The following is a 14,190-nucleotide window of genomic DNA, read 5'->3' as shown; positions in this document are numbered from 1 at the left end:
AAGACCCAGTCTTATTAAGGATTTTAAAACCCCAAACCCTGTAATACGTGACTAGCTTAACACTCTAAGTTTACTATGGTTCAGATAAGCAGGCTGCATAAAAGGTTTCTCGGTCTGTAAAGATTAATTGAAACATTCCTACGCAGAATGTCAAGAACAAGGTGTATAGTTATAAGAGAAATAAGAGCAGAGGAAACATGCATTTGTTTCTTCCTCAAGTCGAGCAAGTAAAACTGAAATCAAATAGTGGGGATCAGATCCAGCCCACTGTGGAAAAGATTTCCTTTCCCCTTCAAATGGAGCCCTAAAGCCTATTTTCAATATGTTTCTTAATAACAAGAAGTATCCTGAAGTTTTTCCTCAATTATAAGGTTACAAACCAGTGGGATAAAAATCATGCCAATGATGTTACCTCTCTTCCTTTTGCCGACAACTCGGGAACTACTTCAGCGAGCCCTATTATGCCATTTTGCACATCTTAACCTGGCTCAAGACCGGGATGCTTGGCCCATTAACTCTGCTCGATGTTACCATGGCAACATAATCACGTTTAAATTTTATTTAAGTTGCAAATGCAGGTTCGCATGAAGTAATCTCCTCGCTACGCTGAGACAGCGCTTCTCCAGGTCTCTAATTCCAGTAGGGAGTAGGTTCTTTACATTCCTGTGTGCGGCTGATACCAGGTTATCGAAATGGCCACCTCTTGCCCACCCACAGCCAGCATGGGGAAGGGTGGCTACCAGCCAGCTCTAGGCTCTTAGACCTGCAGTGATAACTTTACGTTCCTTGTGGTTTTCTCCCTCTCTATGGGTTTGTCAGGTGAACATCACTTGGTTTGGAGGAATGGAGTTCGAAGGTATTGTGCTAGTTTTTCTCAAGAGCTTGACCAAATTAGTGTGACATCTGCTGATAAGCAAAAACTAGATGCGTACTGTAAAGAGGAAAAGTTAAACAGAAGGTGAAATAAATTAAAAATGGAAGGGGGTGTATATATTGGCCATTAACAAATTTCAGGTTTTATGATGGCAATGACAGTTAATGTTTCTAGGGGCAGCATAAGAGTAAGGACAGATACTGGCAAGATATTAAGTGGGAAAGATCTTGATTTCTGTTTTGCTTCATAAATGTGGTAGTTCTGATTACTATGCTTTGAGGAAGGTAATCTACTGATTTGTGCTTTAAAATATGTGGTAAGCCTTCTCTCTAAACAGTTCTTTGGGATTTTATGATTTTTTTTTTAGCCTGAAGATATGTTGCCTGAGCCAGTGGAAGCCCCCCCAACTATATTGTCTTACTTGGAAGAAAACGATTTCTCTGGAAATCACAGCTCAGAAGAAACCTCTGAAGCAGCTAAACTTGAAGAACAAGGCACTGCCTCTTTTTTCCTTTTTTTGGGGGGGGTGGGGGGAGGTAGGGGGGAGGGTGGTCATTTACGTTCTCTAGGTCTGAGCCTGTCATTTCCTTTTGTATGAAAAGCCACTGTCATATTTTGGGTGCTGCCAGGAATGGAAAATCCTATGGTTTTGGACATCCTGTGTGTTAGAAAAGAACTGGCTCAACAAACATTTGGTCTTTGAAACTGCAGTCTGTTAGACTGCAACCTGCTAATAGCAGCAAACGTAAGTGGTAGCAACTACAGCCACCATTCAACACATCTCTCGCTTTTCACTCCATATAGGGGCTTATCTCAGTCATTGTTAAACATGCAGAGAATAGATTTACCCATCTATAGTGTGGAAGTTTCAGTCACAGAACTATGGATTATATTTTAAAATGAAAAAAAAAAAAGGATAAAACAAAGAAGCTGACTTGAGAAGCTGCTGCTCTGATACTCTAACACACTCCAGTAAAATGCAAGTGTTAGCCAAAGGAAATGAAACAAAAAAAGTCCTCTTTGCTCTGCTCAGGTCAGTGAGAAGCACGACACTTCTTGAGACATACCTCTGCAAATAGCGGTATTGGCTCTAAAGCCGTGTGGCACCTTTAAGAGGAATTTCAGATGAGTATTTACTTTGATGACCTTCTGTTATAGTGAAGCACAGCCTTTCATGTAAAACTGAATACCACCACTGAATAAACATATCCTACTTATGTTCCCTGGAAAGGATGTGAATCTGCCTTGTGCACCAATGGGGTGTTTTGGATGCAAGTGTAGGCAGCAAAGTAATAAGAGCAGGGCACAATGCATGAGGAATCCCTTCCTCCACTAGTAACACAATTTCAGTGCACTCCTAGAAAACAAAAAACAAAGCTATTTATCTTAAGAAGGCCAAAGATAATGTTCCTATTTAAATTTCATACATACTTCAGATATTACCTGTTTAGATACCTCTTATTTTTTATTTTATATAGATGAAAAATAGGCAACCATTAAACTAGAGCTTGAGGCAAAGAAGACGATGCAATACAGTCTTAAAAATGCTTTTGTTTTATAATTTTATTCTCACTTTTCTCTTTTTCTTTCCTTTTAAAATTTTCAGAGTCACAAAATGACCAATATTAATATTTGGAATGTATTTTGGTCATGATATAAATAATTTCTCTTTTCATACAACTTGCAGCATCTGTGCCCCGATAAATACCTCTGGGCAGGTTTTATTTTGCTCTGTCTCCTATTAATAAGTGATTATTTTATTTAGATTCAGCTGTCACGGAAACTGGACAAGACAACAGTGAGTCTACCACTGTCTCACAGAAAATCTTACAAGAAGAAGATGGCTCTGGAGCTGGAGTAAGCAGAGAGGAGGTCTGTACAATGGGTTTATCATATGCCTTGTCTTTTGTCCCAAGAGCAGGAAAACATGAATTTTAGGTGCTTTTCTGAGTTGGTACCTTTATCAATTCCACCTTAGCAGCATGTTAATACAGAAGTTACTTTTAAAATTCTTGAATGTTCTTGCATGACATCAGAGTGAAAAGCACTAGTACTATGCAGAAGTTTGGATCTATAACCATTGAGATGGGCTTGAGGTTTTTTGACTAAAAAAATGAATTAATTCTTTCAGTTTTGCATTTTTTCCTTTTGCATTTAAGAAAGTGAGAAACAAAGAAAATAATCAACATAAATCCTCACCATAAAAGCCCACAATTTTTATTCCCTAAAAGCAGGCATCTTGGTCTTACTCACAGTAACTGCCTTGCAGGTGAAAGTCCTGCTTCCTTCTCAGAAGTGTGGCATATAAACAGATGTAAAATTACACCCTCCGAGTGCTCACCAAGTGCTTCTGTGTGAAGTACCAAGTGCAAAGAAGCACTTCATTATCACAGTGCTCCATTATCGGGTGACCCAAACAGAAGACTAGCACTAAAACACGCTCAACTCTGGGGGAATCCGTGCCTAAAATGTGTATCGCTGGCTTTCCTTAGTTGCCCACAAACTAATCTGAAAATTTATAGTTTATGGAAATCATCCCATTATAAACCCAATCTTACTTGAATTACCATCCAAGAGGTTGATCATGTCTTGACAAGGGAATGGCTGCGTGGACTGCACTGGAGAAGTGTCTGCCGCTCCGAGTTATTTCTTTAAGAAAGCAGCGTATGCTGCCTCCTGACACCTGCGTACATTAACACCCGGAGATGAAAAATACATTTAAAAAGTAACCAGCAGCTTTCCTGGCATTCACAATAAAAAGATGCTTTGACTAAGAAAATATTAAGACTGAACAACCTTTCCATCTCCAGATGGCCTTACAAAGGATCAAAGTTGAGGCAAGGCAGTAAAGTTGTTTGGGGTCCCTGTATTACTCATGTCTGTGTCAGAGCAGTTACGTGAATAAATGCTGTTTACAGCCATGCCTAGCTTCTCTCTAGGCTGCCAGCACATTTTTTTAGAAGTACTGTAGAAGAGGTAATATTTGGACATCTCTCACCTGTCAGAGATGCTTTCCAAAAATCCTGGTCAGGCTGTCCTGATTCCTTTCAGGATCCCTCCTGATGGAAAAAGAGATTCTAGGAAGTCTGTGTGCCACCATCAAGTGAGTTGTACACTACTGAACAGAGGAAACTCTGACAAAGATGGGCTGCAATTTAATTGGCAATTCAGTTCTGCCAGGACCAGGAGTAACTAGGACCAGGAATAGCTATAAATTACATGCAAAGCATTGAGACTAGTCACATTTTCAAAATCACTTTTTGACAAATGCCTTATAAAATTAGATACTCCATTTGGGCCTGTCTCCTAGACAAGGAAATTAAGAGAAAATGCAAGGCTGTAGCCTGTCTCTACTTTGAGGTTCACACAGTGGTAAGAAAAATTGCAGCCCTTTTAACTCCTAAATAGGGATACTCCAGCCTACACAACTGCAGGCTCTAGAAACCCTGAAGGGGATGGCTATGCCATATGTTGCAGTCACCCTCTCTGGTGAGATACTGGGCTTTGAAAGATGTTGTGCCTATTGCATTTCTAAGGTAATGTGTAACCTGAATTTTGTGTGATTCTGCAAATTAAAATTACATATGCCCCTTGTTTGGAATCCTGTGTGAGCTGGAGGGCCCCAGCTCCTCAAATACTTGCCCTACTTGTTGACATATTTCAAAATAATCAGCTAGCAGTACATTTTCCATTAATTAACATTCCTGATCCAACAGCCAACACAGATTTTTTTCTAAGAAGAAAATAAATGACGACCTTTCCTTTCTCTTGCCTTTGTGACTCCTACGCCAAAAGTCCGTTTTTCGTATTGCTTGAAACTGCAGTCGGTTATGACTGCTTCTGTTTGCCAGAAAACATAAAGCATCAAGAATGACAGAACTTTTTATTCTATTCTACACTGTATGTTCTATTCAAGTGTTTAAGGTTGCTCCTTACAGGGTCTTCTAGCGTTTCTGTGTTTGTTGTGGTAAATTATAACAAATGGTAAAACTTTAGATTAAGGATCATCCATTGGAGCTGACATACAAGAGGCTTTAATATTTGTTGGAGGACTTCCAAATATGATTCCTCTAACATTTTCATGCCTGCATTCACATTTTTTTAAATGCAGTGATTTTAACATCAGGATGAACTATTGTTCTTACAATCTGGGTTTTTCAGCTTTGGGGTATTTTTCTTAAATAGAAATCCAGTCTTGATTTAAGAGGTGTGACATAAAAATCTTAAATCTATTGTGACAAGTAGTTTTGCTACTTTCTCATCTTTACAACTTTTTTTCTTGAACTTACTCCAATTTCCACATTCTTTTCACTACATAGATACCCAAGATGGCTATACAATATGCTAATGAACAGTCTTTTATAAAATAATAATTTAAAAATTGTTACTGCATTGAAAACTGGTCTTTGTGAGTACATGGTAGAAGTGGCCCTACCTCCTGTAAGTTTACCATTGTACAAGATTTCCATTGTACCAGTTATGCAATTTGTAATCCAATTAATATGGGTGATGCTGATGAGGCACAGCATTTTTTTTTTCAGTGTTGTATAGAACTTGGACAAATGCCCCTTAGGAAAACTTGCTGAAGTCGGATCAACAGTGTTTCTGTTATCAAGCACACATAACAAAGAAAATTATGACCTGTTAGTCAGACAAAAAATGCTGATTTAGCATTCATTATGTTCATACTTTGACTTTAGAATAGAATAGAATATTTCAGTTGGAAGGGACCTACAACAATCATCTAGTCCAACTGCCTGACCAATTCAAGGCTGACCAAAAGTTGAAACATGTTATTAAGGGCATTGTCCAAATGCCTCTTAAACACTGACAGGTTTGGGGTGTTGACCACCTCTCTAGGAAGCCTGTTCCAGGGTTTGGGCACCCTCTTGATAAAGAAATAGTTCTTCATGTCAAGTCTGAATGTCCCGTGGTGCAGTTTTGAGCCATTCCCACACGTCCTGGCACTGGGTACCAGGGAGAAGAGCTCAGCACCTCCCTCTCCCCTTCCCCTCATGAGGAAGCTGTAGGGAGCAATGAGGTAGCCCCTCAGCCTCCTTTTCTCCAAACTAGACAAACCCCGTGTCCTCGGCCACTCCTCACAGGACATGCCTTCCAGCTCCTTCTCCAGCTTTGGTGCCCTCCTCTGGACACATTCAAGGACCTTCACATCCTTCCTAAAATGTGGGGCCCAGAACTGCACACAATACTCAAGGTGAGGCTGTACCAGCACTGAATACAGCAGGATAACCACCCTTTTTCACCGGTGGGTTACGCTGTGTTTGATGCCCCCCAGGATGGGGTTTGCCCCCTTGGCTGCCAGGTCACACTGCTGGCTCCTATTGAGCTGCTGTCAACCAGCACCCCCAGATCCCTTTCTGCAGGGCTGCTCTCCAGCCACTCCTCTCCCAGTTTATACTTGTGCCTAGTGTTACTCCATCCCAGGTGCAGAATCCAGCATTCAGACTTGTTATTTCATCCCATTAATCAGCCCAATGCTCCAATCTATCTAGATCCTTCTGCAAGGCCTCTTGTCCCTCAAGACAGTCAACAGCACCTCCCAGTTTGGTACCATCAGCAAACTTGCGAATGGTGCATTCAACTCCTGCATCCAGATCGTTGATAAATATATTGAACAGAACTGGCCCTTGAATTGAACCCTGAGAACACCGCTGGTGACCGGTTGCCAGCCAGATGTTGCCCTGTTCACTGCAACCCTTTGAGCCCTGTCATTCACCCAGCGCACTGTCTACCTGCTCATCTCACAGTTGGACAACTTGTCCAGAAGGAAGCTGTGAGGGACAGTATCAAAAGCCTTACTAAAATCCAGAAAAACTACATCCACTGCCTTCCCTTCACCCACCAGGTGGGTGACCTTATCGTAGAATATTAAATTAGTTAAACAGGACTTACCCTTTGTAAACCCATGTTGACTGTGCCTGATGACTGCATTATTCTTTAAATACTTTTCAGTAGTACTCAGTATAATCTTCTCCATAATTTTTCCAGGAACTGAGTTAGACTAGCAGGTCTGTAGTTCCCTAGGTCTTCCCTCACACCCTTTTTGTAGATTGGAGCAACACTGGCTAGGTTCCAGCCAGCAGGGACCTCCCCAGACTCCCAAGACCTTTGGTAGATGATCAAGAGGGGTCCTGCCATAACATCCGCTGGCTTCTTCAGTACTCTAACAACCTGTATCAACAATCCTGTTATCTCACTCAGGCGATGATCCTACCTACAGCTTAGTTAACTAGGTTCTCTTCCAACACTTTTCCAGATGGGAAAAAAATCTCTAATGAGACCAGATGAAAAAATCTCTGGTCTTTGGGAACTTTCCTAGTGACAAAACCCAGAAAGATCTTTTAAAAATCAGCTAACAGCTCCTTTGCTGAAAGCTGTCATCCTGCTAACTTTAAAATGCTTGGATAGTTACTACATTACATCCCTCCTAGTTTAATTAGTTACTAGTGGAACACAAAATATTTCATTGCTGCTGTAAAATGTGAGTAAATCCTAGTGCTAGTTTCAAAATATGATACAAAAATGAGTTAAATGTTCTGTCCTGTATAGTGGATTTGAATTTAAATATGTATTAGTGTCCAACCTTCACCACTGAAAGGGTTTATTTGTTCCTGGTGTATTTAAAATATTCTTTTTATTATTCTTGCTTTCTCTTGACCAAATACTGATGCTTAGCAATTTTTGTTCTTGCTTGTTGTCCATTTTTACTCCTCGTTTCACCTTCTGTCACTTTTCTTTTTAACCAAGCTGGCTATGTAACCCTCTTTTGTTAGAGTTTTAGATCTCAGGGGAGTTGGCTAAAGCATTCCTAAACATCTCTTTTTAACTTCCACAATTTTCTCCCAGACAGACTGAGTTTGTGAAACTGGTCTTTTTCAAACCTACATTACTGATTTAGACTGTGCAGATTTGTGCAGATAGGGAATTAGACCATGGTCATTTGCATCTAGGTAACCAGCTCTCCTTTCTTCCAGCTCAGTGAGCAATTTTCTTGTACTTGCATGAATGACCTCTAATATGGACTGCCTTTGCTGAATGGAGTATATTTTTTTTATGGTGCCTAACAGGTTTCTGAATGCATTGAACAAAGCAGGGGTTCTAGGAGAGAGGGAAGAGAGGGGAGGAAAAGAACAAAAAATGGGAAAAGTAATGCAACACATTTTTCATGTTTAACATTTTAATTACTCAGGGCCAGAAAGGCCAGGAAGGAGAAGATGGGCCCACAGGATCTCCAGGAAGGCCAGGAGTGGAAGATGTGCAGAAAAAAGATCAAGGACCTCCTGGGCCTCCAGGGAAACTTGGGCAACATGGTCAGCCTGTGAGTATTTTCTGTCCATTGAAAGAATGTATGCATTTTAGAAAGGGTAATAGTCATCCATCACACATGCATAAAGGGCTCAAACTCCACAGCCTCACACACTGTCATCAGTTATACTTCAACAAGATGGGTTTTTAGCCCCACCAAATCAACGCAAGAGTGTCATGTCTGCTTTGCACATGTGTCAACAGCTGTACAAGGGCCTGATGAGAGACAGTCATCAGAAAGCACGAGGGAAACAACTGCTCTGCCAACTTACTAACGTTCTTAGAGCGGTAATCCCACAAACTCTTTGGGCAGCCTTTGCAGTGCTGCACCACCCTCCCAGCTATCATGTTTGAGCATGTTCAAAGCTGCTGGACTTCAGAACTCACATGCCTCCTTCAGTGGCTTCTGTAGATCCAGGATGTTTCACACTTCATACCCTTCTGAACCATCAGCGCAAGGTGTATCCAATTAAACAGAGGTGCAAAATGGATCACGCTGTGACATATTATTTGTTAAAGTTCTGGTTTGTTATTTTGTCACTGCATGATACATCAAGCTATAGTCAATTGTTTTTCTCTTTTGTTGCTTCTTTATTACAATGTTTTATTTACCTTTCTAACAAAGATGTTTTATTTTAGGGCATTCCTGGTAAAAATGGGTTACCCGTAAGTACTCTTTTATACATATTTTGGTTAAGTGAAGAAAAAAACCCCAACAACATTTTTTATCAGAGACTCAGCTACATTGAAGCTTAAGCAGCAAAGTGCTTTCTCCGTGTGCTCTCTTTCGAATGCAGCTCTGGTGCTCTAGTTGACTTCCTCAGGTTGCCAAGAGAGGAGGACCCAGGTTTCTAAGAGAAATTTATGATTTCCCAGTTGCAAAGAAAGTAAGAGGCATGGCATGCCATAAGCAGCTGTACAAGGAGTCCAGCTCTGGTGAGGCTGGCTTTTTTGTAGAGAGGAACTTCAAAAAGAGGACGTACTCAGACCCAGACCTCTTCCAGGGAAAAACAAAGTGCTTCATTGACCCTTCATAGACACATGCCACCACGTTGTCTGCTCCTAAACTCAGCTGCTATTAACTTTCCAGATGTGCCTCTCACCCCTCAACCCTTGCGCAGTAATTCAACAGCACCTTCAGCTTCATCCTTCCTGCTTTCCCTCCTCTGTGTTCCTCTATTTTACCCTCTCTTGTGTCACATTTGCTGTCATCTTCCTGTATTGTTCCTTCCTCCCTTCTTCAGACGACTCCCATCCGTAGGTCAGTTCACCACGAGCCGCTGATAGATTGCATATACGTCCTCCGTGGTGAAGTATTGCCCAGCAATGCACATAATAACAATCCCTAGCTATCATATTCCACTAGTGTCTCAGCTGCTGTTGCGTATCTGTCTTCTGCTGATGCTTTACTACCTGGCTTCTTCGTTTCCTTATTATCTGTTGCTGCCACTTTGTGCATCTTTCCCCTCTCCAAGACCTTCCTACCCAGAGGCTGTCACCACCACCATGCCTGCTCCTCCTTTCGTACCCTGCCATGCACCACTGCTATGAACTTCGTTCCTGACCCCTGCAAGTGAACCTCAAATGAAACTGGTATGTGTTAAGATACTAAAAAAATAATTCCGTAGTCATTCGTGGGATGCATTATTCAGGTCCTGCATGAATGCTGCCTGCATACGTTGGTATGTTCAGAGAAATGTAGCTGGTTTTGCAAATATTTAGCCTTAACTCAGATTATGTGTCATTAGGGTGTTTACGGACAAGAGGTTTACATTTTCTGTATTAACAGAAGTCTGACTACTTTCAAGCAGAACATTTTCAAAGAAATTCTATGAAATCAAAATAATGGGGAAATGTCTTATAGCAAATTCTTCAAATGTAATTCAAATGCTTCAAAAGCAATTGTTTTGTCCTTGTAAACAAACCCTTGTAAAACAATCCAATATCCTACCATAGGCATTTTGTTATATCTTCTGAAATGAACCATTGTCCTGTATTTTTTACAGATACTCTTTTGCCATGTGCAGCTGGGTTCCAATCTTGCATACACCTATGCAACTTTACTATCGGATTGATGGGGCTTCACTCAGCAATAAAATTAATATGCACTAGATTTATATTGGCCATGTGTTTGCCACTTTTCTATAAACTTGATACCAGTTAGTCTACAGGAAAAATAATAATAGGAGAAAAAAACCTTTCAGTCTTACAGATACCTTTTTTCTCCATGATGTGTTTATATACCCCATCTTTAAAATTAGTACAGTCCTAAAACTTGAGCACTACAGTCCATAATCACAGCTGTCCACCTCCCCAAAATGCCATTAGGGAAAACAGAATTTATTTGTCTTCTGAATTTTTTTCCAGTGTCCTAACTGAATTTATAAATAACACCACTTCATAATAGCACTGACTTTAAAGCTGGTGGGAGTTCTTTCTAGCCAATGATCCAGCCTCCATAGGAAGAGCATATGCGCGTTATATGTAGATAAGATGAACATGTATAGAAAGGTTATTTGGGATTAATTTGACTGGTAAAGTTTAGAATGGAAAATGGGGTGAAATGCTATGTAGTACCACACATCCCTGTCAGACACATGTCCTCAGGAAGCATCCTACTTGGTAGGAACTGAATATATTCAAGTGGGTCAAGGCAAAAATGATTTCAGTGCAGGGTGGGAACAGGCTAATACCAGTGGTATGATTTGGTGTAGTCAGGGCAACAGTTTGCAGTGGTGTGTTGCAAATATCTCTCACTATTCTATGTTGACTATCACTTCTGTATGAAATTAAAAGTAGATTTCTTCCAAGTGTCCATTTTCTCATAGTTTGAAAGTTGTTAGGGAAGAGGCAGAATTCTAGCCTGGAATTTACCTGCCATAAGCATATTCAGCAACTTTGGAATAAATGAAGACTTTCTTACCTCTAGATAAGTAAATGGCTAAGACACAGAAAATTTAAAGAGGACTTTTCAGACAGCTGTCACTATTTGTTCTAGTGGAACATTATAGCTTTCAAAACATTTGCCATCGGTGCTGTGTGGTCCAGTTGGCATCCTGTCAAATCCAAATGCAGCCTGCCAAGCGTTTCCATCTGTATCCCCCAAACAGGCTTCACTGCCACTTTGCTGTGGGCAGAGTAGATGTGAGAGGCACATTTTGTGCACTGCCAACTGCACAGAGGTGCAAGTCCCATATCTCCTCCCACTGCACAAACCAGGAGTTAGAACCTAGCACCCTTACATCCAGTCTCTGCTGCTAAGTGTACAGCCAGTTTAACCTGCATAAAAGATAATGTCTAATTAAAAAATTTATTTCCTTTTAGGGTAAAAATGGACGCCAGGGGTTACCAGGACTGAAAGGAAAAGCAGGCCTAAAAGGCGAAAAGGTATGTGTCCTGTTAATAACTAACAATCAAACAGATACCATTTATGCTTGGACATGTGTTAATTTGGTACACTCTGAGAGAAAAAATAATAATAATAGGGAATCACAGGAAGAATTTAAACATCCCACTGTTCACCCATGAATCTGCATGAAGGGCAGCCATAACAGTATCATAAGGATTTTTCAAGAATATGAATAAACTTCAGCAGTAGAAAAAGCCGGGCTTTCACAGGAGAGCTAAGGAAGGGATACTTAACACTTCATAAATAAAAGTCATTTGTTATATATAACAATATTGGTTTTTATATATATATTTATATATAACAATATATAAAACAGTGTGCAACTGATTCCACCAGCTAAGTGATTTAACAGAGGCAGTATAATTATGTTACCCTTAGGAAATTAACATAATTGAAACATGAGTTAAACCATCTTAAGTAACAACTTGTATCACTTCTGAGCTGAAGTGAGCTATAATGGATTAATCTATCATTAAAGCACATGTTGTACACAAAATTGGCATTCAGGCAGTTACTCCAAGTGCCAAATTAATAATCTGTCTCATCTGTTTACCAAAAAAACTCAGGCTTCATAAATTCACGAACGTAACCCATGTAAAGCTCACGTATTCAGATTCAATTTGAAAGGGTCCAGAATAATTTCAAAGGCAAAATTAATCTCCAGCACAGGTATCAGGTCACGAGACAGCATGGCAACCCCCCATCTCTCTGTCCAGCTGAACAGCCTTTCTGTTGTAATGGAAAGATATGTTGAGCAGAGGCTTATAATAAACTGAAGAGAAGCAAGAGCATGTCAGGAGGTTAGGAAGCATCTCAGGTACGACATGATGGGGGACACTTTTCCACTCCCCTGGTGAAAGCAGCATGTCTGGGACCCACCTCAGGGACACGTTCACAAAAGCAGGCGGCGTGGGAGACAAACAGGAGGAGGTGGGAATCCGTGCATGGTTACGGGGCTGTCCCCTCCCCGAGGTTACAGAGACGTGGTGGGGTAGCTCACAACCACCGTGCTGCACTGTATGGATGCGGGCTCTTCAGGAAAGGCAGGCTGGGAAGGCAAATTATCAGTAAGATGTTGGATCAGTTGGCAACAGGCATTACAGGCGCTCTGTGCAGGCACTTCAGAGCCTCGTTTCTGAACCTCTGAGCAGTCTCAGATCAGCAAAGGGCAGTTTGATGGACTTGCTGAGCCAGGAGTCTCTTTCTCTCCACTTTGTCTCTCTATTCCTCCCCACTCTTTACCTTATCCCCAAACCCGGACTGCACTGGCAGAATTTAGCAGCAGAAATCAGAAGGCTGTAGACTGCAGGGAAGAAATTAATGAGAAGTAAATTCCAGATTAAGGACTGTGGTATTTGTGGAGGACTTTGACAGGGTGCTACTGTCCTGGTTTTGGCTGGGATAGAGTTAATTTTCTTTCTAGTACCTGGTATAGTGTTATTTTTTGGCTTTAGCATGAAAACAATGTTGATAACACACTGATGCTTTCAGTTGTTGCTGAGTAGTGTTTAGACAAAGTCAAGGATTTTTCAGCTTCTCCTGCCCAGCCAGCAAGAAGGCTGGAGGGGCACAAGAAGCTGGGAGGGGACACAGCCAGGACAGCTGACCCAAACTGGCCAAAGGGGTATTCCATACCATGGGATGTCATGCCCAGTATAGAAACTGGGGGGAGTTGGCCGAGGGCAGGGATCGCTGCTCAGGAATCAACTGGGCATCGGTCAGCGAGTGGTGAGCAATTGCACTGTGCCTCACTTGGTTTGTATATTCCAGTCCTTTTGTTAGTATTGTCATTTTATTATTGTTATTATTATCATTATTAGATTCTTCCTTTCTGTTCTGTTAGACCGTTCTTATCTCAACCCACGAGTTTTACCTTTTTCCTTCCGATTCTCTCCCCCATCCCACTGGGTGGGAGGGGAGTGAGCGAGCAGCTGCGTGGTGTTTAGTTGCTGGCTGGGGTTAAACCGCGACAGCTATTTACATCTCTGTCAGTGCCAAAACCTGTTGCATGGATCACAGTATCCCAGAATCACTGAGGTGGGAAGGCCTCTCTGGAGATTGTCTAGTCCAGCACCCCTGCTCAAAGCAGAGGCAGCTGGAGCAAATTGCCCAGCACTGTATCCAGTTTGGTTTTAATATCTCCAAGGATAGAGATTCCACAACTTCTCTGGGTAACCTGTTTAAGTGTTTGATCACCCTTAGAGTAAAAAAAGGGGGGGTGTACATTTAAATGGAATTTTTTATTTTTCAATTTATGCCCATTCCCTCTTGTTCTTTCTCTGGATACCACTGAGAAGAGTCTGGCTCAGTATTCTTCATTCCCACCGATCACCTATGTATGCACATTGAGAAGATCCCCCCCCAAGTCATCTTTTCTCTACGCTAAATAGTTTGATCTCTCTCACCCTCCCCTCATAAGTCAGAAGCTCCAGTCCTTCTGTTGTCTTTGTGGCCTTTAACTGGGGTCACTCCAGTATGTCCCTATATTTCTTGTACTGGGGAGCCCAAACCTGGACACAGTACCTGAGATGAGTAGAGCAGAAGGATAACCTCCCTCAAGCTGCTGGAAATGCAGCAATTG

At 41.3% G+C, this 14,190-nt stretch overlaps 1 protein-coding gene across 1 annotated transcript in view; it reads left to right on the top strand.

The window, feature by feature from the left end:
• COL15A1 (collagen type XV alpha 1 chain) overlaps nucleotides 1-14,190 on the top strand; it is a 157,466-nt gene that overhangs the window by 59,196 nt on the left and 84,080 nt on the right. Inside the window, exons 6-10 of the mRNA XM_069809271.1 lie at nucleotides 1,242-1,368; nucleotides 2,640-2,746; nucleotides 8,085-8,213; nucleotides 8,840-8,866; nucleotides 11,525-11,587. Coding sequence (XP_069665372.1) covers nucleotides 1,242-1,368; nucleotides 2,640-2,746; nucleotides 8,085-8,213; nucleotides 8,840-8,866; nucleotides 11,525-11,587 — 453 coding nt within the window. The remainder of the gene's footprint in view (nucleotides 1-1,241; nucleotides 1,369-2,639; nucleotides 2,747-8,084; nucleotides 8,214-8,839; nucleotides 8,867-11,524; nucleotides 11,588-14,190) is intronic.

Source organism: Haliaeetus albicilla, chromosome 21 (genome assembly GCF_947461875.1).
Source record: "Haliaeetus albicilla chromosome 21, bHalAlb1.1, whole genome shotgun sequence".
NCBI classification, from domain to species: domain Eukaryota; kingdom Metazoa; phylum Chordata; class Aves; order Accipitriformes; family Accipitridae; genus Haliaeetus; species Haliaeetus albicilla.
This window is presented reverse-complemented; position numbering and strand designations above follow the sequence as displayed.